This window comes from Onychomys torridus, chromosome X, assembly GCF_903995425.1.
Source record: "Onychomys torridus chromosome X, mOncTor1.1, whole genome shotgun sequence".
NCBI classification, from domain to species: domain Eukaryota; kingdom Metazoa; phylum Chordata; class Mammalia; order Rodentia; family Cricetidae; genus Onychomys; species Onychomys torridus.
This window is the reverse complement of record NC_050466.1, coordinates 55,065,705-55,090,777: the sequence shown is the minus strand read 5'-3', so window position 1 is coordinate 55,090,777 and position 25,073 is coordinate 55,065,705. Positions and strand designations below refer to the sequence as shown.

General features: G+C 35.9%; 2 protein-coding genes across 8 annotated transcripts in view; one reads left to right on the top strand and one right to left on the bottom strand.

Annotated features, from left to right (window-relative positions):
• Arhgap6 (Rho GTPase activating protein 6) overlaps positions 1-25,073 on the top strand; it is a 254,670-nt gene that overhangs the window by 110,377 nt on the left and 119,220 nt on the right. The window lies entirely within an intron of this gene.
• Amelx (amelogenin X-linked) lies at positions 766-11,808 on the bottom strand. Of its 6 annotated transcripts, XM_036175168.1 has the most exons (8): positions 11,754-11,808; positions 10,389-10,454; positions 8,463-8,510; positions 7,188-7,229; positions 7,047-7,091; positions 6,341-6,778; positions 2,663-2,707; positions 824-878 (listed from the first exon to the last, which is right to left on the bottom strand). In XM_036175168.1, exons 2-8 carry the CDS (start codon positions 10,440-10,442, stop codon positions 849-851), a joined length of 702 nt encoding a protein of 233 aa, XP_036031061.1. In that variant the 5' UTR covers positions 10,443-10,454; positions 11,754-11,808; the 3' UTR covers positions 824-848. The 6 variants fall into 6 exon arrangements, with proteins under 6 accessions (XP_036031062.1, XP_036031061.1, XP_036031063.1 ...); XM_036175169.1 differs by lacking the exon at positions 7,188-7,229 and having other exon boundaries at positions 766-878; XM_036175170.1 differs by lacking the exons at positions 824-878; positions 2,663-2,707 and adding an exon at positions 4,688-4,843.

The following is a 25,073-nucleotide window of genomic DNA, read 5'->3' as shown; positions in this document are numbered from 1 at the left end:
AGGGGAAACTGTAGTCAGAACATATTGTATGAGAGAAGACTCTATTTTCAATTTGAAAAAAGACTAAAAAAAAAAAAAGATGTCACTACATTTTATAGGTGAGAAAATTGAGACCTAGGGAGGATGTGAAACATGTAGAAATTTCCACACCTGTGGTCATGATTATGAACCAGAAGCTCTGATTGTAAAGTCTGAATACCCCCAACTAAACTCACAACACAAGAAATCATCTTTGAAGTTGTGTGGACACTTGGGGACACTCGACTGGTCTCAGTGCACCCACATTCCACACTAAAATATAGAATTTGGATTTTTTATGGCATTGAGGTAATTTAATGTTGTTTGAGGTATTTTTAACTCATAAGAAAAAGATAAATATTTAACCCCATGGTATTTTCTTCCCTCACTATCTCTCCATTCCCTCATTTCCTTTTTCTTTTCCAATAAGAGACACGGTTATCTGTAAAACAGATTTATTAATTGTGATTTTGTAAATAAAAGAGACAGTTACTATTTACTGTGGTAAATGTTTGGGGGCAAAAATGACTGTTGTTTTCATTTTCTTTACTCCATACCACTTCCCTCCCACAGTTTCCAATTATTATTTATCTTTTATAAGTGTCAGGGGTTTCATATGACTCTATTGTGGAATCTTCCCAGGAAGCATTTTTTGAGTAACTAAATTTCAGCCAATGATCCCTACTGATAAAGGACAGGTTTAGCAAACAAATTTCCCCCAAATGAACAAGAACTTTGCAACAAATATAAGCTGATGAAAATTTTATTAAAGCAATATTGAACACTACTACATGCCATTATGTTCTGGAAAGGTAGGAGACTGGTTGAAATCATTTTTCTGGTGTGCTTTCCATGTTAAGCTGTTAAGATAAGTAGAACACCATATTACTTTCAAAGTCAACACAGTTATTTACTATTTCACATAACTTTCTATGTTTGGTGCTTAAACTCATTCTTGGTATTTTCTGCTACTGTTTACTACCAAGAAGCAAGCATCAGGTTTCAGGGAAAGTCTATAGTTTATTTTGTATGGTTTAGGAAAGTAGGTATAAGCCTGTTTCTTGAAAAGAAAATGAGCAAGTTGACCTATTTTTCTTGAATTTTTATTGGATAAATTGTGATGTCCCTTCATAGTAATGGCTAATGCCATCACTATATATTCTCTAGATGGTTGGAATGGGGAAAAGGCTTATTTAAAATTTTAAGTTGCTCAAATGGTATATGTCTTCATATGTGTCCTTCTCCTATAGGTCAATCTAATGCACATATGTATGTACATATATGTGTGTGCCCTAATAACACTGTAATTTTTTTAATCATAAAACACAAGAGAATGCAAATTTTTCTGATGTTTACAGTCAATAAATTTCTATCAGAATTAAGCAAAATACTTTTCTTGCTTTCAGTTTTTAATCAGCTTAAACCTTCACCTCTTCCCAGTGAAGCTCTAGGTCAAGGGCATACCTCACCTACATCCAATCCAGATGTGGCTGGTTCAAGGTCTGAAACACCATTCCTTTGGTGCCAAAATAATTCTATTACAAGCAGGGAAATGAATTTATTTATTTCAATTCCAGATTTGTCTGTTTTGAAAGGAAACTACAGGAGAAACCATCATGGTGTATATGGTTTGACAAAGTTCTTAGAAAATCCTCTTTCAAGCTTATGATCACTGATATGCTTAGGAAATAGCTTCTTTGGGAGAACTGAAACTTTTCGGTTTTAACCAGTCAATCTGTTTTGTGTCATCTTTCGTTTCAAATCTTGGAATTAATAAATATTCTTCTTCTGCCTCAGAAAGTAGTGAATAGAGTTGTCAGTTCTATTAGAAGTGTCTTAGATATGGGTTTCCCAATCTGGTAGTCATATGACCAGTGTGGGTGCAAAGCATTTAGAATATATCAACTATGGCCAAGAAACTACATTTTAAATTTTATTCCTTTTTAATTCATTTAAATGTAAATGCCCACATATTAATGTGTTGTATGGCACAGGTATAAAATGTAATTTATATATATATATATGATACATGAGATTACAATGCAATGGAATGTTTCAAACTATAGTTTTTCATTCCATTGCATTGTAATCCAATGTATCTACCTTTTGATTTGGGTAGTATGGCAATCATTATTTTCTTTGATAATTGATAATTACTTCCAGGTTTTTTAGTAAACATCCATCCTCAGTATTTGCTACTAAGATGATTTTGGGGTTATATTTCTCATGTTCTCTTTTAATATGTGAACTATGAGCATTTTACTAATTATAGTCATTATTTATTGAGGTTGAACTTCAATACGGTACAAACCCAATATTATAAAACATTCAAGAAAAAAAAGTACATAGGAGCCCAAAAGTAAAGTTTGTGAGGTTCATGTGAGCAATAGATTAGGCATTTATTAAAATTGGGATGTTATTTAGTATAAAAATTATTGTAAAAACTTCAAGTTTTAAAGGTTTATCATCACATAAACATTGTAATATGCCTATGACCTCCATGTCCTTTGAAGCCAGTTAACCTCCAACAGAATTTCATCAGTGTTAGCCCTAAATGTATACATCACAGGGCATATATTTGAATGAAGGAGATTTTAAAACGCATGCCTATTAACTGAAAGTAATAAACAAAATGTCTACATACCGGATGTCTTGGCATGCTCTGGTACCACTTCATAGGAGAAAACACCTTAAGAGAAGGAGACATTAGAATGCGGTTTATTTAATTTAGTTTCATATAAACTAAACACTAAACTCACTAATTCAGTATGAAATATATACTCACTAATGCAGTCCTGTCAGTATTGATAGCCTGAAAATGTGACTTCTATAAAAGAAAGAAGCTAAATACATGTCCAGTGCTCCTATGTCAAGTATTATATTACTAACAATCCAGCACATTCTGCAAGTTGTTGTCCATGATCTGGGGCAAGTATGATCACCTTCATCATTTAGAGATAGTCATGAAGAGTTAGAGTCAATTTATACAACAGGGCTACCAAAATGGTAATTCTGTTTAAGCTCCATGGCTCATGCTCGTCATTGAAATGGCAAAGCATGTAGCTGTAGGTGGTCCTAGGGATGGACAATTGTAGGACACAGTGATGCCACAAACATCCTCAGGAAATTTTATTCTTCTCCTTCCAACTTTTGATCACAAGACAGCAGACGCAGTTCGTGAATCACAACCTCAAACAAATGGTCAAAAGAAAAGCACCCTTTTTTTTCCCTAGAGTGTATCTATACATCTTTTTATAAAATGGAAAGCTAATCCCTAAGAGTTCTTTCTTTCCCAGAACACTTGCCCTTTGCCCTCATACACTCATGGTCCACCACAACCTATCCCTCAACTAAGAAGAGACAAGCAGTATAAAACTATGGAAACTGATGTCATAGTTGGTATGGAAGAATGGACCTTCACTCCCTGGACAGTACAGGGAGGGCACATCTCTCTCCCAAGTAGGTGGAAGGCCATATTTTGGATCACTTCCAGCTCTGCCAATGAGAAATGAGTTGTGAGCAAGCTGATGAACAGCTTCTAATTGTGACTGCTATGTGCCATAGAATTTTAGCTGTATTTCTGCCATAGGATTAATGCCATTTGGGCATTCTTTACTGTTGACAATAGCTTATTGCATCCCTTTTTGTAGATTCTAGAGCCCTAAGGATAGGGAATTACTGTTTTCACTATTACATACAGTAGTACCTAGTCTACTGAGTGCCTGAAAAATATTTACTCAGTTGATTAAAAGTAGCCTATGCTAATTGACTAAGTGCTTTCTTACCTTTCTTATTGAATGTCAGTTCTTTAAAATCAGCTTATTTGTTTGCATATTGATACCTTCCCAGTAAAGCTATGTTTATTCATTCCAGAAAATGATTTAAGGGACCTTAATCATGAAGGTACTGGAATAAAGTTACTGAGGGTGCTGTGTAATATAAACCCTGCAAAGACTGTTTACAATTTTGTGTGGGTGTAACAGGAAAAAATGATTCAAATATAAATATGAGTGGGACAGAAAACTTGTTTTGAGTCCATTTTATGCATCTGTTAACATTTTGAAGACCATGCAGTAGACTTCATCAGCTTAAAGATTATGAAGTGAAAGAAATGACTTGTGTATAAAATCACTGCAATTCTCTGCTTGAAGCTCCATTATTAAATTTTTCTTAGGCAAAATAATTGTTTCGATAATTTCAAATTCAGTGAATTACTCTACATATCACATAATTTCACTGAAAATATTTTTTTCTGTAGAATGAGTTCAAAAGACCAGATTTTGATTAGTAATGTGGTGTGAAGGATAAAGCTAGAGTTCCAAGTCTTAATTTGATTTAGAATATAAACATTTTTTTAAAGTTTATCTTTTTCAATGTAAAGAATTTTTCTTCTAAACTTGCTTTGATTTGGATCAGGTTCAGTGACTATCCATGCTGAACATTTTTTTTAACTTTCTCAGCTATTCTTAATGATGTACAAAATTCTATTTTAAAAAAAGATTTGAGATAATATAAAGGTTCTCTAAGAAGACATATAGTCATTATATGCCTGTTAAATGGTCAATCTGTAGGAGCAAATGACCAGTCCTTATGTTATTCACAAATATTCACTTATAAGTTCTCTCAAGTGATAGGAAATTTTAAATTTAATTCAACACAAAGACATGAATGATTTTTAAAACATTTTATTATCTGCTAATGATACTTATTTTTAGTTACAGAATTTACTAAGTGATTGTAGGCACAAATCATTGTGTTCTTGAGTTATTCCTAAAAACAACCGAAGTATCCACTTCGGTTCTCTCATTTTCTGAATTTTTTAATCCTGAAAAAATATAGCAAAAGGAACAATTAACATAATTTACAAACATTCCTAGTGAATACTATTTACAATAATAAGTTATGGTTTCTGTTTTGTCAAAACAATGTACAACCATTGAGTTTTATTCTGTAATTTCTATAGTCTCTTATCTTGTCATTAAATAGAAGTTCCCTATGTCCAGGGCACTAAGACATATTATTTAATGATATAATAGTAGCTGCCACCTTGCATCAAGTGTTTCCTGCTGTAATCTCATTACTTTATTTCATTTTCCATAAGGCAACTCTAAGCAATCATCAGTATTTTTACTCTAATTGTAAACAGGAGAATACTGAGTTTAAAAAGTTCAAAATACCTCCCCAAAGTCACCTTTCCACAAATAATTTGGGCAAGATAAAAACACATGATCAAATCCACAGTGTTAGCATGTACCTTAGTCTAGGATAATCAGTGATAACTACCAGGTTATTCAATTCCAGTCAGTTTCTATAAGTTCTACCTCATTTCCATAAACAGGTTTACAATTGGGAAGACATGCATGACATTATTTTATAAGGAAACTGTGGCATTGATATTTAGAGTTGAAAGTTATCTTTTTTTTCCTTTCCCTGTTTTAAAGAGGTGAAACACCCCAAAAACGGAAGTAACTTGGTACCCTACCACCTCTTCTTTTGAGGGAAAATCTAGGACTAGAATCCAAGTGTCCTTGCTCCCAATTTATGTCACTCCTGTCTTGCTCCTCTTTGAATCTTAGTAGCAAATCATTCATAGTATTTATGAGTTGGAATCACATTTGGTTCCATGTGCATAGTATAATCACATCATTTCATATATGTAACTTATATGTGTGCATAAGGATCATTTTATTAATTATTCTGATTGGCTTGTAAGAGCTTTCTGTAACACAGGAACATTTAATGCTACATTGTGACAACCCCTTGTCAAACGCTTAGTCTGTGGAGTCCTAGTACTGAAGAAGAACATAACAGTCTCATTAATTTAGCCACTTTCAAGTTGAATGATCCCTTTAGACCGACAATTTTCCTATATGTCCTGAAATATAATTCCTATCTACCTCTTTCAACTTGATCATATATTTGCCCTCCTCATTCTCAAAATTACTCCTTTTTAATATTCTTCCTGAAGTTTAGCCCATTCAAACTAGTCAAACCTTTGAAATATTAAAAAATGATATTCACCTGTTGTGTTACTCTTAAAATGGGTACATTTCAGTTAATACATATTCTGGCGAAAATTCAATAATTAGAATTTAAATACACCATAAAACCCATGATGTTAATTATTACCAAGCCATGTCAACAAATTCATTTGTAAAAAAGAAAACAAAGATTCAATGTATGCTTGGACTAAACAGAAGCAAAGACCTATAGTGTCTGAAACTCTGGGCTCTGATTTGTTTTGGAACTTAGAACACTGGGGCCAGTTCTGTTAAATCACTTTTCTAGGATTTGTCTTTTTCTGGTTTTAAGGTATACTCACCACTTCTTCCCGCTTGGTCTTGTCTGTCGCTGGCCAAGCTTCCAGAGGCAGCTCAGGAAGAATGGGGGACAGGGGCTGCATGGAGAACAGTGGAGGCAGAGGTGGCTGTGGTGCCAGGGGCTGCATGGGGTGCAGAGGTGACTGGGGCTGCATGGGCTGATGAGACTGGGGTGGAATGGCCTGGGGCTGGAAGGGCTGCTGGAAGGGCTGCTGGGCAGATGGAGGGATGTTTGGCTGGTGGTGTTGGGTTGGAGTCATGGAGTGGTGGCCAGGAACTGGCATCATTGGCTGCTGGGGGGCCACTGGCTGTTGAGCTGGCACCACTGGGAGGTGGTGATGAGGCTGAAGGGTGTGACTCGGGGGATGCTGTTGAGACAGCACAGGGATGATTTGGTGGTGCAGCCATCCACCCATGGGTTCGTAACCATAGGAAGGATACTGGTGAGAAACAAAGAGTCAGGTTTACCATTGGCTCAGTTGACCTCTAACTGGAGAAGTAGCAGTAGTGTTTGTTATTATGACCTTATGAATATTTTAGTCATTTTTTCCTTTGCAAGAATTTCTAACAGTGTAAAGATATGAACTTTTACAAACTAAAATTTCCATTAGTGTTTGTAGGTAGAGTAGACATGATATTTCAGTTAAAAGGGGGATTTAAATGCATGCCTATTCTCTTAAGGGAATGAAGAACAAAATGTCTACATACCGGCTGCCTTATCATGCTCTGGTACCACTTCAAAGGGGTAAGCACCTTAAGAGAAAGAGATATTAGAATGCATTTGATTAAGTTTAATTACATATGAACTAAATACTAAACTCACTAATGCAGTATGAAATATAGACTCACTAATGCAGTCCTGTCAGTATTGATAGCCTGAGAATGTGACTTCTACAAAAGAAAGAAGAAGGTAAACATTTGTTGGATGTTTCCTATGTGTCAGGTACTGTGTTATATCCATCCCATCCACTTTTCATGTTTTCTTCCATGACCTGAGGCAGGTATCACCCTCACTTTTATAGGTAATGTTATGAAAACTCAGCTGAAGTTACAAAAGTAGTAATTCGATTTCATTCCACAGTTCCTGCTCTTCATTGAAAGAGCAAAACAAACAATTAAAAACTTAAGACCCAACAATGTGATATAATATTCATTTAGTTCTTTCTTATTTGATATCACAATGGAGAAAGGAGGTGTAAACATTGTCTTTCATCCTTAAGACACAGGTTTCTTGGTCAAATATATCAACATTTTAAGATAAAACAGTAAAATTTGCCTCAGATTTCTATAAGCATTTTTCTTCAGTTTATATGACTAAACAGACTTTATCTGAACCTGTGAGATAAATAGAGTTTCATCCCTTTCTGGACAGTATAGTCTTATTAATTAGACCCATATTTATAGCTCTTTCATATAGTACACCATTTAATCAATACAACAAAAAAACTATTAACCTCTCTCAAGTTATGAGTGACAGAGCACTTTTCATGCCCTTTATTACTCTCTGAATAATATTTTTTAAATGCAGTTATCATTGTTTCCCTTCTCTAGATGAGGAAAACAAAGTTCCAGAAGGAAAAACAGATCTTACCAAGGTGATATAGTTTGCATGTGGTTGAGAAGAATCCCAAACCCTGTTCTAGAACTCTTCTGCTTTCTATCACCCTGAAGAGACTCTTATAAACCACTTTTCACTGATCACTTGGCATAGCCAATGAGAAATGTACACAGTGTGTGGATATCTTTGAATCAGCAATTTGTTCCAGCTAGAAAAGATTTTAACATCTTACTTACTCCTCGAATTTTATAGGCTGGCATAGAACAAGACTGTTGAAGCCGAGTTCAGTTTCTGCCCTATCATGGAGCCTTCCTGAGTGGTAGTTCATGGTGGATACATTTATAACTAGGTTTAAAAGTAGAGGCTGAGTCAGAGTGACCAGGTAGGAGGGTGCTGGGAAATGCAGGCTTGAGGCCATCAGTCGGGGCTTCAAGCTGCTGGTGGGAACTGAAAAAGTGTGACCATTTGAGAAACATCTTGAATGAAGAATCAATACACCACTCTTTACAGATCTCAGGGCATCTTTAACTCAGATAATGGTCAAAATTAGTAAATAGAAAAATTACCTCATAGCTTAAGTTGATATAACCAGGGCTCCCAGGATGAGGTGGTAGCTTTTTTAGAAAAGGGAGAAGGCAAATTGAAAGAAAAAGGGGAGGAGAAACAAAGGGAGAGAGAGAAAGAGGAAGAGAAAGAAGGAAATTATGTCAATACACAATTGTTCACATTAAGGGTGTCTAAAGCTACATTTAAAAATATATATGCATAGCACAGAATGAGGGCTACTTTTAGTCTAAGTGTGTATGCTGTGGAGGAAGAGCCTTCTCACTTCAAAGAGGCTCTAAGTAGCTGACTGACTTTCCCAGGGGAGACCTGGAAGCAGAATGCAGAATACATTTGTCCTCCAGGGATCTTTGGATTAAACCCCTCAACCATCAAAGAATCCTACCCCCTTCCACCCACTCGTTTACTTGTTGATCAAACTCCCTTTGTGTTAGGAAACGAGATATGTTTCTGTTACGCAATTTAAAAATAACAAGCAAGGGTGTTTCACAAAGGGTCCCATTATATATCAGCTGATTAAGTGTTCAAGTATCAAAGGGATTCCTAGTAATTAACACGCAAAGTAAATAAATAACACACCAACTCTATTGTTCAATGTGAGAACAATATGAGAATAATAAAATATAAACATTCTAAATACATCCCCTGAACAAGAAAATAATTAATTTATTGAAGTTCAAGGCCAACTGTTTTTATTATTGTGTCAATGATTTATGACAGACATTTAGAAGTTCCAAATAAAAAGCAACTTGAACAGTTTTCTAAACCAGAACTCATTGTGCTTCCCAAAGTGGGGGCCAGCTGACTAGTAGCTGACTTATGGAGTTCTGGATGGCCCAGGCCAGTGGGGGCAGGAGACAAAAAGGTGTGAGTATAAAGCAGAAAACCTCCCTCAGACACAAAGCTACTTAAGGGGTCAGTTCAAATCTATTCTTCCAAAATGCTTGTGTTTTGCAATTGGATTTATTCACTGAATGTAAATGAACTTTAGTTAGGTTGCTGTCTTCCCTATATTGTCTTGATATAAGCTCTCTGAGACTCGGGTGTTATAAAGGGCTGAATTTGTAAATGTCAGAGCTCCTCAGAGGATAAGGAATCACCAAAATGCAGGATTACAAGAATACAGAGCATAGTCTTGGTCTTATATGTGACAGAAGAGAGGCAGGTATACAAACTTACTGGTTTCTGTAGTATCAAATGTTCTTTTTATCACCAAAATCTTTGCTGGCATGTGGCCACAGCTTTCTGCCCTTATGTACTTATGTCTAGAGAGTAGGCCAGACTTCCTGGTCTTTGGGACATTTGAATGGTACAGAATAGACCTTGTACTATATTTTTTTTGCTTTCAAAGCATTTGGCATAGGCAGGAGAACCTTGCTAATGCTGAGTCCTACCTAAGGAGTAAGGGGGAGGGCTTTTAACAGTGAGGTAGTGCAAGAAGGAATTTCTAATGTAGAAATACTACCTCCTTAAGGGTAACAGCAGTGGTATTTGGAGGGCAAGAAGAAATTTTGAAACTTGTGAAGAATTGAGTCTGAGAGATTGTTTGGATGTTGCATTTGCCTAAGTCTGAGTAAACACTTTCTCTGGAAGCCTTTCAAGAATTCCTTCAAATAGATAACTCCTTGTAGAGATGGGCAGTGGTGCTTACAAGCTAATTGTTATGGCAGGGTCTTCTGGGGGTAAAATAATTGTTAAAATGCTGAGCGCTTGGCCCCACTTTAGCTACACTGAATCACAATCTGTGGTGGAGACATTCATGATTTTCTATTTAACAAGCTCCTTAAGGGTTTCTTCAACACTTAGATACTCGGGGATATCAGATCTTGTGCTGTATTAAACCCTGAAATTTACCAACTAGGGGGACAGATTTATATTTCTAAGCTTATGAAATTGGATACAATCAATAAAAGGAGTGTTTTACTCACGGGCATAGCAAAAGCTGCTCCCAGGAGGCAGGCAAACAAAATCCAGGTCCCCATTTCTTGATGGTTCTGAAATGTAAATCAACCCCAGCCATTTTAAAAAATATTTTTGTAGGCATGATCATAATTATGTTTCATATATGTATACAGTCAACATTAGTGTGTTGCTAATAAGAAAGAAGGTGGAGTCCTTCTTGGCAAAGGACTTCATTCATGTGTGATTCCAATTTTTCAACTCATATAATTCCTTCTGGAGTTATAATAATGATAAAGGGGCTTTTCAACTAAGCTGAAGGTTAACAAGTTATAGGAACACAAGTGATCTACAAACATGATTTTGTATACAATTTTTCTGCACCTATACAGCTTGTAGGCTCATGGAAGCTAAATGGAATCTATAAATAATGTTTAAAAGAATAGAGTCGAATAGAGAGGTTGAAGAGATAATCAAGTGAATGTAATTTTATAGGTTTGTAAGAGACAGAAATGTTATTTTTGGGTACAGCCCACTTGAGCATTGCTACTGTTAAGAGCATACACTAATTATTTAAGAGAATGTTTAATAATTTTCCAGGATAGATAGATGGAGAAGTGGATTTAGGTCCAGATGTCACCATCTGTAGAATTTTAGGCAAGAATCTCTCATAACACCTTTGAGCTCCAGGTGTGAAGCAAAAGACATGGTTAAACCAAAGAGAGGGAACAGTGGTAACATTCGATGCCTCTTTAATGGTTCTGGAATGAATTCTACCTAAGAAATTCTGTCTTCAGCCAGTAGCATCCTCTTTTTGCATATCAACTACACTGGAATTCTACATGTTAAGGTCCTTGAGACATGAAGCAAGCACTGGCCATCCTGAAACATGCACATTGTTTTATGACAACACCTTCAAGTATATGTAGGATATGAATGGAATATGTAATGGTGCTGGCTATGAAAAGTACTTTGAGATTTTTCTGCCTTCTAAGTCTATGTTTTTCAGAGGTTACAGTAATAAGAAAAAGTACTTACACTTGATATAATTAAAGAAAGTTTTGTAAGGAAGTAGGTCATAGCCTATTAAAGCACTATCTTAATTAAAAAGCAAATAAACATTTTGGTGTGAAATCTGCTTCCCCAAAAGCTTTGGAATGTCTGACCTGAATCTTATAGACATGCACACAAACACATTACTGTACTATAAAGTTAAAAATTCATTTCAATGATCAGAGACTAAAATGTAATCATAGTAAAACTGAAGAAGCACATATGATGTGGTTAGCACAGAGTCATAGAAATGTGCAATATATTCACACCTTTGAAACATGAAATTCAGAGAAAGAAATGACCACAAAAAAGGTGGTAAATTATGAACGAAATCCACATACCTTTGAATGTGTTCTGAGTGACTTCTGTCTGAAGCTCAGGGATGCTTGATCCTTTGACTTCTTCCAGCTCTGAGCCTGAATTTATACCATGCAGAGCATCTAGAACAGCCAATCAGGTTTCTGAACGAAAAATGTGTTGAGTCTAAAGAAAAATCCCTGTATCATGATTTTTGAGATGCTTTGAGCACTGTTAAGGTTGCATGTTGTGATTAGTGCATATAGTCTTTCATTACAGGCAATAATAGGGTTGGGAGGCTGTCTTCAAGTCAGCAAATTAGTTTACTGCATATGCTGATACATTCAAATTCATTTTTTAAGAAAGTTCTATTCCATTGTCTACTTCTCAGTTCTATCAGTTAACATTATCCTTTTTTAGAAAAGTGAATGGTCAAGGTTCTCCAGTGTACTCAAAATAGCCACTTAAGGTTCTCCAGACTTTTCATATCAGGATGCATAGATTCAAATCCCATTCTGGTAAGAAATCGAAAGCTCTTCCAGAATTCCACAATTGCCACTGTTCTTTCTCTGCTTCTATTAAAATTATCTGTTCTGTCCCCTGTGTCCTTTATCACCATTCTGATGGCCACCAAAAGAAAAGACCAAGGCCTTTTTTTTTTTTCAGAAAACCACCTGTCATGCAAACTACCATGACCTCAAGACTATTACTGCCACAACACACAACAGTTATTCTAATGCCCTCCCTGAAGGACAAAGTAGGCACATATCACATACCAATGTACTTGGAAATCTACTTGAGTACTTACAAACACGTGTAACAGGAGATATTGCCCTGGTTCTACTACAGAGCCAGTTGGCAACTCTGTCCCAGTGGTTCTCAACCTGTGGGTCATAACCCCTTTGTGACTGAAATGATCCTTTCACAGGGGTTGCCTAAGACCATTGGAAAACATGGATATTTACATTATGATTTGTAACAGTAGCAAAATTACAGCTATGAAGTAGCAACAAAAAAATTGTGGTTGAGGAATTGCCACAACTGTATTAAAGGGTCGTAGCACTGGGAAGGATGAAAACCACTGCTCAAGTCTTTTCCAGCCCTTACCAAGCCCAATTTTTCATATTGGAAACTGACATTGCTATCTCTTTTTCAGCACTTATTAACTGTCCCTCTAGTGCCATTGCCTCCATGTTTTCAACATTCTCTCCTTTACTTAAACAACATCAAGTCCATTCACTTTGTAAGAGGATTTCTGATTTAGCTATCAAATTTACATTTATTTTACTTCTATGCCTTAATAGAACATGGCTTAGTTTTACTTTCTTCTACAATCTAACCATTTAAGAAACAAACTTATAACTAACAACAGGAACTAATGGTGTTTGTATCAGTATTAAATCATGTCCAATACAATTACAGTTGTAGTCAGATCTTTCAAATACTTCAACAGAGTTTTTAAACTTTCACACATATATGCAATTTTCTATAGCTACAAATATACATAAGTTCTACAAATTCTTCAAACTGATAAATTAGTACAAGGAGGAAATAGTCGTAAAAGTATGTAATGTATAGTATTCATGACAATATTGAATTTAGGCAATGTTAATCCTGACTCTTGCTTCACCACAGATTGAGGGAACATTGAGAAATTACTCATGAATTGTTTGAGTCACAGATTCTTCATATGTAGGATGGGTACAATAATACAACCTACCTAGAAATATTAAAATAAAAATAGGTGAGAGACAGACACAGGGAAACAGTGGAATGTACCCATTCCACTCCTATAACCTGTAAAATAGTGACTGTTGAAAGAATGCTAATAATACCTAAGATCTAAGGTGATTGAAGATCTAAGTTTATCTCTGAGAATGAATTAGTAAGGACAATGACACATTGTGATGAAAGGTGATCATTCAATTTGGAAGAAAAAGATGGTAGCACAGGAAGTGGAAGGACATAGTAAGCCAAATGTATACAAGAAAATGAACACAGAATGGGGCTCTAAAATAATATGTCCAAGATTTGCACTTATTTATGAATGTTTATTGCTGAATTTTATATATATATAAAGCAAGATGTATTCTCTCTGAAGGAAGTTGTAAAAAGGATTTTAGGATCTGGTAGAGGTGTACCCTGTTGTAGTAAAGGAGAGAGCATGGAAAATGTGGATCATATATTTTCCTTCAGTCTTTTACTCATTTTATTTAATTATGTGTACTGGGATGCCTGAAAGGATTTAGGACATATTTTCTTCTACAAAACTGTGGATAATAATACCTAATTAATAAAGCCACTGATGAACTACTTTTGGCCTTACAGCTGCATGCAGTGTATCTCATTACTGTTTTTTATTCAAGAACGAAAGAGTGGTAATAGATTTAGTCACAGTGATCAACAGATTTGTTCTTATTATAACACTTATTTTTCTGGGACTAAAATAATTACTGTGTATTCACTGTGAATAGCAATTGATCAGACACTGATGGCCTGTTCCATAAAAATATTTTAGTTATTTATATTTTTCCTCTATTGTATGTCCTGAATTATTGAATATTAAAATATGGGTCTATTATCTGGAATTTCTTCCCTAATTTAGCTACCACTTATATGGTTTAAAAAAAATATCAAGTACAACCATGTATAGTGACTCATACTTGTATTCTCAGCATTCTAGAGGTTGAAGCAGGAGAATCATCACTGTTTGAAAAGAGCTTGGTCTACCAGGACAGCTGGACTACAGAGTGAGAAAATGTCACCAAAGAAATTACCAAGTCCAGTTAAAATGGCAAATGATCTACATAGACATTTGTCAAAAAGAAGGAATACAAATGATCAACAAATACATGGAAAATGCTCAATGTCATTAACTATTGGAAAAATACAAATCAAAATTATGATTAGATATTAGATTACTGAAGCTAGAATGGCTACTCTCACAAAGATAAGAAGTAACAAAGGCTGTCAAGGATGTAAAGAAAAGAAAGTATTAAACACCTTGGTTAAGATAAATTCTCAATACACAGCCATCAGAATACTAAAAATAGAACTTTATTATGATCCAGATATGCCCATCTCTGTATATATCCAAGGAAAGTAAATGTTTTCATTACTTCAAAGATACATCTGATTCCCACTTTATTGTGACACTGTTTACAATACCTAAGATACAGAATCAACATAGATGCTCATCAACAGATGAATGGATAAATAAAGTGTATATGTACACAATCTTGTTTTATTGTACTATAATAAAGAGTGAAATCTTGTCATTTCCAGCAAAAATAAAAGATAGAACTAGAGACAATTAAGGGAAATCATGTTAAGTGAAATTATCCTACTACAGTAGAAGCTATAAATGTCAAATTAAATGTAAAATAGTGATTCCTAGAAATGGAGCAGGAATGCGAATGTTGGATAACAGATACCAAAACACAATTTGATAGAGGTAATAAAATTCTGGTGTTTCACAGTACAGTGGGATTGTTATAGTTCACATTACCTATTATATGTGCTTGGAGAGAGGAGCTTAAAGGCTACAGACATGAAAACATTATTAGAAGAAGAAATTGCTAATTAACTTGATATGATCAGTGCATACCGATCATATAGTAATGAATATTACACTATACTCCAATAATATGCATAATAATGCAGGTTATTCAAAATATATATAAATTACTGAGTGTTTTAGGAAAAAAGAAAATTTCAATTGATACTTTGCTTATATATATATATATATATATATATATATATATATATATAATTATTTTATTTTTGTATAAGTTGACTTTGGAAAACACAACTTAATTAATAAATTTTTTAAATTTTGTTACATATAGTCTATGACATTTTTAGAATGTTCTTGTTTCTATTGCTTTTTGAAGTTGAGTATTTCTTTATTCTTTTAAATTAGTATTTAAAACTATTTTAAGCATAAAATATTTTTCTGTATTGTGATATCTCTAGGACAAGTGTAATGATATGGATCCCAAATATGTCTTTATCTGCTCTTACTTTCGTCTCAGATATCTGTGTGTGCATGTATGTCTGCTGACTACATTAAGAACTGCAGGCTATTCTTGTTATTATACAACAAAAAACATGTGAATTTATTACTACTTCTAAACACTGTCCTTGAAAGTGATAAGTGAATAAATGTAAATACCCTTCTGAATTATAATAATTCTTTTGTTACTCTCAGTAGTTGTTACTCTTTTATTTGACTTGCAAACCCTCACATTTTGCTGTTCCCAGGATGCTTATGCTAGCAATTTTCTCCCTTTCAATTAGCTGATTCTGATTTATGGTTTGCTGAGAAGCCATATGCATAAGTTAGTTAAAGATGTGTGTCAATTTTAAGCAAAGGAACACTCTCAGCCAACATGGTCTGCTCATGTGGTGGGGCAGGAGGTCACCTGCGTGAACTGCTCAAGAGATTCAGTTTTATAGCATTTGATGGTGGCTTCTGGCGGGATGTTTTCTATTGTTTCTTTGCAATTCAGTCTCCTAGCTTACTTGTTGAGTCTCAGCCACTTTTGTTGGAAAAGTGGGAATTATGAATACTGCAGCCCTTTCATATCAGCTAATTGAGTACCTCAATTCTCATGCCTTTTCTTAAAATAGACTCAGAATTGTCTAATATTCTAGAATCATTCCAAGATTAACTACTTTTGGGTAATTAGAACTAAAGTTAGCTTTAAAATTCTCTGGCTGTAGACATTGATTCATAAGAAAATGCAATTCCCACGTGGATAGAGGAAAATTTCACAAGATCCCACCCCTAAGTGAAGAGCTACAGACAATGACAAGAGCTGTTAAAGGGAGTAAACCAGTTTTCTTTTCCTTTTGAAAAAAAGCATAACCCCAATCCTAAGGAGTCAACCCTAAACTCATGAAAATACTGGACTAATATAGTCATGAACTAAAGAGCATGTCATTATGGGAACACAAGTTGGGAGAGGGATGGGTTGTAAAAGATCCAAATACAATGTACACATGTAAAAATTTCTCAAAAAATTATTTTTCCAAGAAAATAGAAAATATCATATATCTGGAATATAGTTGGAGTAGTGCCCTTGTCAGAACTTTGACGTGTCACCTCTTACTGATTCTGACAAACATTGGTTCCTTTTGCCCTGTTGAAACTCTTGGAGTGTACTGTGTCTTATACTTCCTTTGAGGTATGTCTGGCAATGTATACAAAGTAGTTGCTAGATGGCTGATTGGTGAAAATGTCAAAATGATCCATAATATTGTGAAAATATAGAAAATGCTGTTGTTTAATGTGAATTTCTCATAGGCAAAGACTGCAGTAATTTAGGTGAGGTACTTGACTACCTAGGAAAGATCTGCTGTTTCCAAAGCCCTTCCTCTCCTTCCTCCCTTCATTTTTAATCTTAATTTGTGCAGATGTTTACCAAAATACCAACAGTAGTTATATAAGGAACTCATTTCTGAACACTTCTGAGTAGCTAGCATTTCATTTCATCCTTTAAAGTAATCTGTAATTCAATAAACCCAGGAGAAATATAAGACATTCGGGGTACAGTATTTTTTCATTCATGTTCAGCAGGATTGATGAGTACAAGATATGCCCAAATTTTCATAGACCCCTGGTTTATTCAATGTTCTCTTGGAGTGAGGGAAGGTTGAATAAAAATTCAGATAAAAGCACAGTACTTTTAAAGTGAGAAAGGCCTTTGTGATTGCATATAGATAATACCTTAATAATATAAATATTCACAGAAAGAACTCATATAGCTTGTAATTTGGAAAGTCTGCAGGCATTTGCTAAGTATCTGGTGGAACAACTTTCAGTGAAGGAAATTATATGCACATGGCAATGTGTTGTTTGGGTTATAATTAGCTGGTAATTTTCAGGAGTGAAAATGTTATACCTGTGTTAACAGAGGTAACACAGTAATGTAAAAACGAGTGATTTTATTTCTGTTTGTTGGATAGAATAAACCAAAATACGTTTTACTTTCCTACTTGTGTACACACACACACACACACACACACACACACACACACACACACACACATTGACCTGTAGTTTCTATGCAAGAAATTTGTTCTTTGGCAGAAGACAGACTAGGGCAGAATTATGCTTGGGTCGTTGATCCCTTGTATCTGACCTTGGCCCACGTACTTGACTCCTTTGCACATTTGCCATAATACTGGGAAAATGGGCATTCTGAAGTAAGGGGGTTCTAATAATGTTCAATCTTAAATATGTTTTGCAAAAGTAAGAGTGACATTTTTTCCTTTGTTTTCTTGAGATGGGGTTTTACTATGTAGTACCTACTAGATAGACTGGCACTTGATACATAGTTATAGTTAGCCTCGAACCTTTACCTCTCTTATGCTAGGATTAATAGCCTGCACCATCATGACAATTTTAGTAATAACAGGTGAAGGAAAGGGAGAAAAATCAATAAAACAAAGGAGAAAATAGTCAAAAGGTTGGACATTATCACTCATATTTTAATATGTAGGGTTGTCCCCCATTGTTCTTGGACAGAAATGATATATCATATACACTTTACATATCTCAGGGTCCTAGACAAAGTGATAACCTATGTGTTTAAAAAGTAAAGGACTTAGTTAATGACTTTCATATGAAATATAGGGCTACATATGAGATCTGTTGCCAAAGATTATTGTTCAAAGGCAACTAGATATTACTCTATTAAATGAGTACTTATTTAGTAAGGAATAAAATCAGATGAAACATATTAAAATGATTGATATTGTTTTATTCATATATAATTTACATATTTATGTACCATAAAATTCCCCTCAGAATGTGCAATTGAATGGTTTCTAATAGTCTTTGTATTTTGACACAGTTTCTAACCATCAACATAATCTAATTTTCAAACATTTTCATTACCTGGAAATAGTGATTAGCAGTCGCTCTTAGGTGTCTCCACTCCCAACCCCAAACAACTACATACTTTCAGTCTCTGTGGATTTTCAGCCTCTATAGATTTTTGGATTTTCCTGTTTTTAATATTTATTTTTTGTTATTTATTATATTTGTGTTTTAATTTTACACATCAGCCATGGGTCCCCTGTCCTCCCCCTCCCATCCCTGCCCCCACCTTCCACCCAGTCCCTCCCCTCCATTCCCATCTCCTCCAGGGCCAAGACTCCCCTGGGGATTCATTTAAACCTGGTGGATTCAGTACAGGCAGGTCTAGTCCCCTCCTTCTAGGCTGAGCAAAGTGTCCCTGTGTAAGCCCAAGGTTCCAAACAGCCAGCTCATGCACTAAAGACAGGTCTGGGTCCCACAGCCTGGGTGCCTCCCATACAGTTCAAGCTATTCAATTGTCTCACTTATCCAGATGGCCTGATCCAGTTGGGGGCTCCACAGCCTTTGGTTCATAATTCATGTGTTTCCATTTGTTTGGCTATTTGTCCCTGTGCTTTTTCCAATCTTGGGCTCATCAATTCACACTCTTATAGTCCCTCCTCTTTCTCAACAACTGGACTCCTGGAGCTCCACCTGGGGCCTGGCTGAGGATCTCTGCATCCACTTCCATCAGTTATTGGATGAGAGTTCCAGTACGACCGTTAGGGTGTTTTGCCATCTGATCACCAGACTAGGTCAGATCAGGCTTTCCCTCGACCATTGCCAGCAGTCTACAGAGGATATATCATTGTGGATTTCTGGGGACCTCTCGAGCACTCTGCCTATTCCTGTTCTTATGTGGTCTTCATTTATCATGGTCTGTTATTCCTTGTTCTCCCTTTCTCTTCTTGATCCAGCTGGGATCTCCTGCTCCCCTAGGCTTTCTTTCCCTCAAAACTTGCACTTCATTACTCCCACTCTCATCCAGGTTGTTCATGTAGATCTCATCCATTTCTCTGTCATTGGGTGATCCTTGGGTCTTTTCTAGGGTCCCGTTTTCTAGGTAGCCTCCCTGGAGTTATGTAGCAGTCCAGTCATCCTTGTTTTACATCTAGTATCCTCCTATGATGTTTGTCCTTCTGTGTCTGGGTTACCTCACTCAGGATGATTTTTTCTAGATCCATCCATTTGCCTGCAAACCTCATGATGCCATTGTTTTTCTCTGCTGAGTAGTACTCCATTGTCTATATGTACCATATTTTCTTTATCCATTCTTCATTTGAAGGGTATCTAGGTTGTTTCCAGGTTCTGGCTATTACAAACAATGCTGATATGAACATAGCTGAGCAAATGCCCTTGTGGTATGATTGAGCATGCCTTGTGTATATGCCCAAGAGTGCTACAGCTGGGTCTTGGGGGGGATGGATTCCCAATTTTCTAAGGAAGCAGGGAACATACCTAAACATAATAAAGGCAATCTACAGCAAGCCAACAGCCAACATCAAATTAAATGGAGAGAAACTCAAAACAATACCACTAAAATCCGGAACAAGGCAAAGCTGTCCCCTCTCCCCATACTTATTCAATATAGTACTTGAAATTCTAGCCAGAGCTATAAGACAATCTAAGGAGATTAAGGGGATACAAATTGGAAAGGATGAATTCAAGCTTTCCCTATTTGTAGATGGCATGGTAATATACATGAGTGACCCCAAAAATTCAACCAAGGAACTGATGCAGCTTATAAACACCTTCAGCAACATAGCAGGATACAAGATCAACTCAAAAAAATCAGTAGCCCTCCTATATACAATAGACAAACAGGCTGAGAAGGAAATCAGAGATACATCACCCTTTTCCATAGCCACAAATGATATAAAATACTCTAACTAAGCATATGAAGGACCTATATGACAAGAACTTTAAGACCCTAAAAAAAGAAAGTGAAGAAGATGTCAGAAAATGGAAAGATCTCCCATGCTCATGGATAGGCAGGATTAACATAGTAAAAATGGCAATCTTACCAAAAGCAATCTACAGATTCAACTCAATCCCCATCTGTTTTTAATATTTCTTATGGAATCATACAATGCATTTTTGAAAAACAGATCTCTGACAACCTGTGACACAGTTGACATTTGGGGATAGCCAATCATTTGCTGTGGTATGTTCAGTATCCCTGGCCTCTTCTCCCTATATTCCAGAAGCAACACTCCACCTCATCCCACTCCCTGCCTCCAAAATATGACCAGCTAAAACTATCTCCAGACATGTCACATGTCCAAAAGAGGATAATTGTCCTGAGTAAGGAGCTGTGGCCCTACGGTGCCTATGAACTAAGCTGGTATGTAGTTAGCTAGAGTCCTACAAAGAGAGGGAAGAGGGATTATATGAGGAAGGGGGGGTCAAGATCACGAGGGGAAAACCACAAAGACAACCAAACCAAGCTAGTGGGAGCTCACAGACTCCATACTGACAACTGGAGACCTGCATAGGACTGAATTAAGCCCTCTGAATGGGGATAACATTTATGTGGCTTAATCTGTTTGTGAGACCCCTGGAAGTGGGACCAGGACTTATCCCAGATGCATGAAATGGCTTTTTGGAGCCTGTTTCCTATGGTGGGATATCTTCTCAGCCTTAGATGCAGCGGGGAGGGGCTTGGTCCTGCCTCAATTTGGTATGCCATCTTGTGGTGACTTCCCAGGGGAGGCCTTACCCCCTCTGATTAGTGGATGGTAGTTGGGGTGGGGAGGAGGAGAGAGGGAAAGGAAGAAGGGGAAGGAGGGGAACTGTGGTTGGTATGTAAAATGAAAAATAATTAATTAAAAAAAAGAACAAAGAGATCAATATCTCAGGATCCTGGAAACTCCATATTTTCCACCTTCATTTTCAAAATTCTGATTCCTTTTTTTTAAAAAAAATAATGGATCAATAGTTCCCATGTATAAAATTGTAAAAATAAATAAATAAATAAAAGATTCTCTGTTATTTAAAATAGAAATAGAAAGGTAAATGGGGAATAGCAATTAAAAAATTATTTAAATGATAACTGCCTGGGAGATAAAAGTTAAAAACTACCTGGAAGATAAAATTATCTAATATTCAGTTTGCTGAAAAAATAGGGAAATTGTTAGGAAGAGAGTTTAGGGATTAGTAGGGATGGGAGGAATATAAGAAAGGTTGAGACATGAATGTGATCAGATTGCATTATTTTTGTATGAAATTGTCAAATATTAATTTTTAAAAGGTTATAAACAGGAAAAAAGTAAAAGAGTCAATTAAAATTAATAAATTGGGGCTGGTAAGATGGCTGATCAGGTAAAAACACTTCTCCAATTCTGATTACCTGGGTTTCATCCCCAAGACCCACATGTTGGGAAGCAGAACTAACTTCCACAAGTTGTCCTCTGACCTCAGTCATGTACTATGACACACACTTCATCCATGCGCACACAAAATCAAACAATAAACAAAAGTCTTATACAATTTTAAATAAATAAATTATACAAATAAATTGCTGTTTTAAAATAAAATTAAGTTGTGATCTATGCAAGTGGTTTTTAATCTTCATTTAAATGGCTAGCACAGTGGTGTCAATAACATTAAAAAAATCTCTAAATTTGAATTTGAGCTTTCCCATGCTACGTCTGTAAGAACATGTTCATAGTTCTTTTATGTTCTCATCCCCTATCCTCTACCCATCATTGCCCACCCCTCATCTGCAGATAACCCATGGAGATGTAGTCTATTTCCCCTTTCCAGGGTGATCCATGCATCCCTCCTTGGGTCCTTCTTGTTAGCTAGCTTCTCTGCAGCTGTGGATTGTAGTCTCGTTATTCTTTGCGTTACATCTAGTGTCCACTTAAGAGTGAATAAATACCATGTTTGTCCTTCTGAATATGGGTTACTTCACTCAGGATGTTATTTTCTAGCCCCATCCATTTGCCTACAAATTTCATGATGCCATTATTTATTTATTTATTTATTTGCCACTGAGTACTACTCCATTGTGTATATGTGCCACTTTTTCTTTATCCATTCTTCAGTTCAAGGTCATCTAGGTTGTTTCTAGGTTCTGGCTATATGAATAATGCTGCTATGAATATAGTTGAGCATACGTCCTTGTGGTATGATTGAGCATTCCTTGGGTATATGCCCAAGAGTGGTATAGCTGAGTCTTGAGGAAGATTGATTCCCAAATTTCTGAGAAACCACCATACTGATTTCCAAAGTGGCTGTACAATTTCTCAAGGAACTTAAGTCAGCTTTAAAATCATTCTCTGGTCTATAAACACTCCTTGAACAGCAAAAGGAAGCATGAGATTTGATTTATACCGTGGCTAATGAAAACAAGTGGGCAGTCACTATTGATCATATCCTGCTAATCTTAGTTTCAGGAATGGAGGCAAGACAGGAAGTACTTGGGCCATAGAAACTTCAGAAAGTCCACGTGTGAACATGCCTCATCTTTTGTTGCCTTCTCCTCCCCCTCCTCTTCTCTCCCCTCTGCTCTTCACCCACTTCCCTACTATTCCCTCCATCCCTTTCTTTTTTTTTTTTTTACCATTTTCTTTGCTCCATTTCCCTTCATTTCTTCCTCTCCTTTTTTTCTTTTTCTGTCACAGTACTAGGGACAGAGCCTAAGGCCTCAAACATACTATATAAGAGCTCTATCACTAAACAGCTTCAGTAGTCATACATACCGTTAAAATCATGCACAAGAATAAAATGAGCTAGTAGTCTTCAGCTACAGATGATGTTTAAAATATGTTTAAGGTAGGGTGGCCTAGGCTATTTCATAGGTTATGTATATCAAATGTTTTTATTTATGATACTTTCATGCTATGATAAGCTTAAGAGAATATAACCCCATTTTAGGTTGAAGAGCATACATACATAATTTGCATAATACATGAAGTTCTAGCATGGTTGAATATTTAGCAAAACTGGACACAGAGGAATAGCTGGGTATCATTGGGTCTCTGCAAAGCACTTCTTGAATGATTACACTTGACTTCTAATATAATTTAGAAGTAGTGATCTTCAATGCTCATTACATTAAAGACCCATTTGGTGAGTTTTTGAAGACATTTATGTCTTGGTTTCATTCTACCCAATTTCTCATTTAATTAGACCAAGCAAAGCTTTCATATGTTATTGTGACTTTCAGTAACCAGAGAAGCTTGAAAAATATTGATGACTAGGTGCTATTTCTGGAAATTTTGTTTCTGTTGAATGTAGTGTGCAGTCAGAGTTGAGATATACAAAGGCAATTTATTGGGAACAAACTGTTCTATTTATCTGTTAAATCTTTACTTTATGTGGAAAGCTATAGTTTTATCAATTTTGCCCAAGCCAATGTAGATTATCATTCAGTGCAATAGGTTATATTAAGAGCACCTAACAAAAACATCATTGATGATTATGAAAGTAGTATCTTATCTTCAGACCATAAGCATAATGGCAGATCCTCAAGGAATACTCAGAGAGCATTTGCTGATGATGGGGAATGTGTTTCTTTCATGGCTTCTTGGTTTATTACAAGTATTTCACTTGAAACTGAGTTTCTCAGAGTCCATGAGAGGCTGCTAACATGTTGATTCAATGAAATGGTACATTTGGTGAACCACCCATCTGACTGGGTTATTTTGGGTGTAGCTGTTTTGATTTTTGTTCCCTCCCTGTGAGTATATGGTTTTGTTCATTAAATCAAACAAATCCAGTTGTTTTGCCATTTTGTAGACACATTATTTGTGTGGCCAGGAATCCTGTTTGCGGTGACCACACCACAACTAGATTTGAATGTAGAGTAAACAAGTGCTAATTTGAATCAATTGTTAAGATTGCCAGCAACCAACCAATGTGACCTCTATCCCTGGGTTCACTTAGCAACCCTGAAGGCAAGGCACTGTGTTTATTCCATTATCATTTCCTCCATCCATCAAAAGCCTCAATCCTCACAAATGAGACAATAAGAAACTCAAACTTAGGACATTTTTGTTCTTAATTTTTGTATGGTTTTATTTCTTAGTACAAACATGATTCATGCTTGTAAGTAGACTCTCCATAATATAGAAAAGCATTAGGCATAATGCCCTAAGAATCTCTCTGTCAAGTCATAGCCACTGTTAATATCTGAGAAGATAGTTCCTGATCTTTCTGAGGAATTATAATGGACACCTTATATTGTTCTATAAATTTGTTAACTTTATATATAGTTGATATCTCCTCAAGTTTATACAGGAACAGCCACTTCATTTTTCCTTCAGTACCTGTACAGAATTACATTGAATAGTTATCCCAGAGGTTACTTAGTTAATTGCCCCTTGATAGATGATACTTAGGTTGCTGATGTCTGTAAACATGTGATTAAAATACAACATAGTTATTTATAACCTATATTAATACTGTATGTTAGATATTGGTAAAGTTTAATGTGCCCATATAAAGTATGCATGTTTTGCAAGTTTACAAACTAAAATGGCTTCCACAAAAT

Coding starts and splice junctions, on each gene's coding strand:
- Amelx (XM_036175168.1), bottom strand. CDS start 10,442: ATGGGGACCTGGATTTTGTTTGCCTGCCTCCTGGGAGCAGCTTTTGCT. Junction 6,779..7,046: donor AGAGCATGATAAGGCAGCCG/GTATGTAGACAT, acceptor GTTTCTCACCAG/TATCCTTCCTATGGTTACGA. Junction 2,708..6,340: donor AGACCAAGCGGGAAGAAGTG/GTGAGTATACCT, acceptor CCTTCTCTTAAG/GTGTTTTCTCCTATGAAGTG.